We start from the raw sequence: 6,510 nt of genomic DNA on the forward strand, positions 1-6,510 counted from the left end.
AAAATGCAATACCAATGTGACAATGGAGATAGCAATACACTGGTTCCACATTCATCCAAAGATAGTGTGGATCATGAACTGAAGGGATTAAAACCGAGAAAATATTCTCTCACAAGTGGCTAGGCTCAAATCCAAATTCTGGTGACCCCGGTCAGGGTTTGAGCACCAGTCAGCCTCTGCCTCCTTCTCTACTTGGGTTTTTATCCTAACCCTCTGTCTCAAGGTCTCTCTCCTCTTAGAGATTTGGCCACAGTGGATAAATGGCCCACTGATATTAAAAGTGCTCTCCCATTCAGTGACAAATCTAATGACTCCATTTCTAGTTAAAGTTCTGGAGAAGTGAGGGAAGACCTCAGTATACATCTAGGGAGCCACGTTTCCACCCGTACTGTGTAACAATGGAGTAATATCAAATCTATGCCTATAAACATCATGTGTGAAGAAAGCAGATGAAAGCTCCTAAACCCCACACAGAAACTTGGAAACATCTGGAAAGGCTGGTGGAAAGAGATAGCTTGGCAGTAGGGACCAAGAGGATTAAATCATAAGCAAGTAACCTGACACTTGTAGGCCACGACAAGGCCAGCAATGTAAGTGGAGAAGCAAAAGAGAGAAGCTAATTAAATCAGACCCAAATGTGAAGGGAGAAAAGAAGAAAGGAAATAAGGAATATATGTATATATATGATAATGGTCGTAATTTGCATTCATTGAAAGGAACAGTTAGTGCTTATATTGTTTGATAAATTTTGTATTCCTGTATGTGGTAATCTGAGCAACTATTTGGAAAATAATAATATGCAACATAACAACCATTGTGAATTTTGTGTCATCTTATTTTAAAATTCTATATGATTTTTACTATTTATTTTTCTCTTTAAAATAAAAATATATATAATTTTCCATGGGAAGTTGTAGTTGAGATGCTCAGATATATGTTTACGGAAACTATTAAGAAACAATAGAATCTAGGAATAAGTTACCTTGATTAGTACTTATTAGACCTCTAAATACATTGATTTAGTAAGGAAGAATTATATTACTGTCTAATGATACAGTGACTGGAGTAATGTGAAGTCTCCTCTATATAAACTTAAGATCTTTATCCAAAGCGTGGGAAACACTTTTGAAGGAGAGGAGAAAGTTTATGTCTATTGGCTTTGACTTTGAGAAAGCAAGCCAAAAATATTAGATATAAGTGTCAGTGGGAGCAAATTACTAAAGCTTAGGACAAAATTCATACCTTGGCAACAGAAAAAAGCAAAAGTTAAGATTAAACACTATACTGCCAGTGTTTTGTTTATAAAGCAAAATAAATAAATAAGTAAATACGGTAGCGGAGTCTGAATAATATCTCTGCCGTGAACATCACAGCAACATAGTTGTTATGGCTTGTGTCTAGTTGTCTCTCCAAAGCCTCATGCAGTCGTGGGGTGGCTTCTCGAGTCTGTCATTGATTCTTGATCCAATGCTGGGATTGCAGGTGTGAGAGCTATAATTTGCATTACAATGAAAGAGATGAAAGAGGATAGTTATCAGGCAAACCTGCTGCTTCTCCCTTTGCTGTCTTGCTCAATGCTGTTACTGAAAGGTTGCTTTCTGCCGTGTGCCACTCTGCCTTGGAGTCAGCTGAGTATGGACTGAAACCTCCAATATTGTGAGTAAATAGACCTTTCCTTCCTTCATTTGGGTGTCAGGTATTTGTCCCGGCAATGAGAGAAGAGTAACAGAGACAGACTTTGGTACCAGAAGTGGGATTGTTGCTATGACTAAACCTGACCGTATGGATTGCAAGCCTTTGGAAATGGTTTATGAGAAGAGATAGAAAAGATTTGGAGAGTTCACCTAAACAGAAGAGCTAGAGTGCTGTCAGCTGTTCTGTATGGGAGATTCTGGTCAGAACTCATAAGACCAGAACGCTGATAGAAATCCTGCCTGCAAAGACCAGGCAGGGGAAGTTCCTTCTTGGAAGGACTGCATTGTTTGTGGGACTCCAGATGATATGTGGCATGGCTTTGCAGAAAGTTTGCCAACATTTTGCTTGTGTTCAAAGACTTTGCCTGAGACTGAGATTAAGCATGGTGGACTGTTCATCTGACAAAGCAAATGTCAAAACAATCAAATGTTGAACATTGATGCAATGTCATGTATATTATTGGGAGCTTCTAGTTAGATTTATGTGGATAATCAGGAGCAGTGAGCTCAGAAGGATGATTTAAAATATTGTGAGTCTGTCCAGAAAGGAAGCTCCAATAAAGTTGTGAGCTGCAGATAGAGCTAAGAGGATCTCCATTGTTGGAAAGGAACCAGAGAATGAAAAGGATGGCCTAGGGGCATCACAGGATGGGACAGGGCTCCACCCTTTGCAGCCTCAGAACTTCAAGGGTGAAAGACTTTGCTTTGAGGAGAAAGCCACAGAGAACCATGTTCCAGAATGGTGATGATAGCCACACTAAGTTCCAGAATGGCATCATAGAGAATTTGTTCCTTGGAATCAGTGTCATAGTGCTCAGTGATCCAGGCACTCGACCCCTACAGGCAAGAAAGATGGAAATCTGGCTGCTGCTCCAGCTGGCAGCAAACCTTCACATCCACATGGTGTTGGTTTTAGACACAGGCCGAATAAAAGAGTTCTTGGGTTAAGAAGACTTCCACCTCGATTTAGAAGGCCTGGCAGGCCAGGCAGTGTGCTCCTGAGCAGGTAGTGCATGAAGCAAAGAGTAAGAAGCTTAGCATGCAGTGAAAACCCCCAAAGTTTGAAAAAGCCAGGAATGTGGATCACCTAAGAGAAACTGCAAGGAGGGAGCAAAGCCAGCCTAAGAGAGAAGCCATGGAAAATACCACCAAGAGTGTCACAAGGGTGAAGCCACATGGAGCTCACAATTTGCCAGATTGCTTTGGATATTCTGCATGGAACTACAGAACTTAATGTTCTCTCTTCTGGATTTTGGACTTGCTTTGGTCCCTGTTTGTATTCTGTACCTTTTGGATTGGTAGTTTTTCTTGTGCCACTGAATGTTGGAAGTATCTAGCTTTTCATTTGTACAAAGGCTCACAGCTAAGAATTTGCCTTACATCTTGGTGGAGACTTGGGACTTGGACTTTTCTGCAATGCTGAAACTGATAAGACTTTGGCAGCTTTTAGGGATGAACTAAAATTGATTTTGCAAAAGGGGTGTGCCTCATTTATTTTTCACTCATTTCTGGAACAAAATCCCTGACACCCATAATTAAGAAAGGAAAGGTTTATCTAGTCCACGGTTTGTGGAGATTTCATTCTATACTCAGCTGAATCCCAGGCAGAGTGGCACATGGCAGAGAGCAGCAGTTCATAGCAGCAGAAAGCAGTGAAGAACAAAGGGAAGGGCAACAGCTGTGGCTTCTAGCCAGCCACTCTTCCCTCCTTTTATTATGAACAGCAAGCTACCCTGGGACTGGGGGTGTAGAACTCACACAATGTCCATGCCTTCCTCTTACACAGGATGAAGATGTTTACAAACTAAGAATCCTGGATCTCTGCTGAGTCACTTAATTAAACTTCTAAACTTCTCAAATTGACACAGTATATCAACCAGTACAGGGTGTACATGAGTCTTGGGGGGAGGAGGGGCTATGGAGCAGAATGTTATGGTTTATCTCATTGTCCCCCAAAGCCTCATGCAATTATGGGGTGGCTTCTCAAGTTTGTCATTGATTCTACACCCAATTCTGAAGTTACAATTGTGAGTGCTACCGACTGGGAGTAGGGTGGAAAATTTGCACGACAAGGTGAGAGAGGCTTGCTATCAGCCAAAGCTGTTGATTCTCCCTTTGCTCTCTTGCTCTTTGCTGAAGCCATGAAAGGTTGCTCTCTGCCATGTGCCACTCTGCCTTGGAGTCAGCTGAATATGGACTGAAACCCTCACTAACTATGAGCCAACTACACCTTTCCTTCCTTTGGTTTGGCTGTCAGGTATTTGTCACTGCAAGGAAAGAAGAGTAACTGAGACAATGGTGTTAGAATGTCAGGCTACAGTGCAAGTTCTGTGGAAGCAGGTGGCACTTCAGTGGCCCATGTTTTACTATTTCAGCCTAAACTTTGAGAAGCAAGCATTGAGAACTCCATTGCAATAGAAAGCAATCATATCCTTCTATTCTATGATCAGACTGAAAGTGTGTAGGTATATACCCTCTGCCTCCACTTCCTCGGACACTTTCTAAACTGTCTGGGCAATGGCCTGTTGCTAACTGGAAGGAATGCATCTCATTGTGCTTCCAAGAACGCAACTTATCCGAGGCCCCATCATTACTTGTGTTACTTCTTGGCTTCATTCTGCACTAACTCAGTTATCCATTCCTTTTAGTTGGATGAACAGTTATCTGAGAATGGATTCAATTTTCACAAGCACATCTATTTCCCCTCCAGCTTTTTCCTGTTAGGTGAGCAAGAGTTATAGAAAGGGATGTAAATGTGATTTTTCCTGTAACAAGAACACATTAGAGAGCAAGGGAGGTGAGCCTGCACCAACTTAAAGAAGTTAGACACAGCAGGTTTCACCACTTAGGTTGTATTCAGGCCTAAATGCAATAAAATGCTGAAATGCATTGCTCACTGCAATGCCATTTAGTTATAGGATCGATAACTTACGGCTACTGAAAATTGAATTTGAGCTGCTAATTTGGAGTCAAAGAGCAAAATGTTAGTAAGAAAGTCTGGAAGTAAACATCATTTACAAATCACATTGCCAGAGGTATAATATGATATTTCATGATAAAAAATATGCATTAAGTATTAGATCATTCATATTCATTTTCTGCAGTACCAGTGATTGGACTCAGGATCTTGTGCTTGCCAGGCAGGCACTTATTCCACTGAGTATTTTCTTTTGATTATGATGAAAGCAGAAAGTCTTTTGATCAAGATGCTTCACACTTTTAACATCAAACAATATACACAGAAATCCAAATCAAGGAGCTAAAGTGAGAAAACAAAGTACTCGAACATAAACATCATTAATAATTGAAAATTCATCCAGAGAACAAACCTTACACTCATAGAAAGATATGACCTGAACATACTGAATTCTGTTGCAAAAAATCCACTTACGTAAAAACATTTTAATACACTGTAGGTAATTTGAATTCATGAAGTTTACAGTCATGGGAGACAAATGAATATGTTTTCTGCAAAAATAAATACACATTTCACATGAAACTTACTATAAGAAAATGTACACATAGAAAAATTTCCTAGGAAATAATATTCAAGTCCAAAAAATACTTCTAAAATAACAACCATTTATCTAATTTGTACAATGCTTTGATTCAATTTCATAGATGGCAGTTATGTTACCATGACAGCAGCTATTGAGCAAAGCATGTATAATATGCACAGTGTGTTCCCGCGGTAAAACAGCACTTTGCTATTTTAGCATTTGGAAGAGCTATCTTTAGACAGTGCTTTTTGGGATAGGAACTCTAAGACAGCTGAGCACACCACCACAGAGACAAACATGCCACTGAAACATACACCCCAACATCACTTCCCCGAGCATGTCCTAGCCACTGCTTTGGTGACCGCTTGTTTAACATCCTTATTCCTCAGACTATAAATCATGGGGTTCAGCATGGGGATCACTGTGGTGTAGAACACCGCCACCATCTTCCCCTGCTCCACGGACTCCTCCGTCGGCCTCCTGAGATACATGAATATGAGCGTCCCATAGAACATGGAAACAGCTGTCAAGTGCGACCCGCAGGTGGAGAACGCCTTCTTTCTCCCGTCGGCAGAGCGCATGCGGAGCACAGCCACCACAATGAGCGTGTAGGAGACGAGGACCACGGAGAGGGAGTACGTGAAGTTAATTCCAGCAATAACAATCATGGTGTACTCCTTGATGCGCACCCCGCCGCAGGCAATCTTGATGAGGGGAGGGTCTGCACAGTAAAAGTGGTTGATTTCAAAGTTGCCGCAGAAATACAAACCATATGTCCACAGTGTGCATATTAAGCTCACAGAGAATCCGTAGATGTAAGGTACAGAGATGAGCCGAAGGCACACAGTCCTGGACATTTTACTGCCATACATCAATGGGTTGCAGATGGCCATGTAGCGATCGAAGGCCATCACGGCCAAGATGTAGACCTCGACGTGGACAAGGGCGATGAAGAAGTAGCACTGCACCAGGCAGCCCACATAGGAAATGGTCTTGGTCTCCGACAGTAAGTTTTCCAGCATCTTGGGGGTAACATTGGAGGAGCACCACACGTCCACAAAAGACAGATGACTCAGGAAAAAGTACATTGGGCTCTGAAGCTGGGGGCTGATGCCAATCAAAAGGATCATACCAACATTCCCCAACAGAGTGAGCATGTAAATCACCAGAAACACCACAAAAAACAGAACCTGGAGCTCTTGGCGACTGGTCAACCCCACAAGAATGAATTCTGTTACGTCTGTGAAATTTGGCATTGCCTGGACATAGAGTAGGACAGTGTGGCCTGTAGAGACATTTGTTTTAAATTAGGATAT

General features: G+C 41.6%; 1 protein-coding gene across 1 annotated transcript; it reads right to left on the minus strand.

Moving 5' to 3' along the window:
* Positions 1 to 5,517: 5,517 nt before the first annotated feature.
* On the minus strand, positions 5,518 to 6,450 carry LOC101582281 (olfactory receptor 5M9). The gene has a single exon (XM_004645813.1). The coding sequence runs from the start codon at positions 6,448 to 6,450 to the stop codon at positions 5,518 to 5,520; it is 933 nt and encodes a 310-aa protein (XP_004645870.1).
* Between the last annotated feature and the right edge of the window lie 60 nt (positions 6,451 to 6,510).

The sequence above is a fragment of the Octodon degus genome, unplaced genomic scaffold (genome assembly GCF_000260255.1).
Source record: "Octodon degus isolate 3935 unplaced genomic scaffold, OctDeg1.0 scaffold00239, whole genome shotgun sequence".
In the NCBI taxonomy this organism is placed as follows: domain Eukaryota; kingdom Metazoa; phylum Chordata; class Mammalia; order Rodentia; family Octodontidae; genus Octodon; species Octodon degus.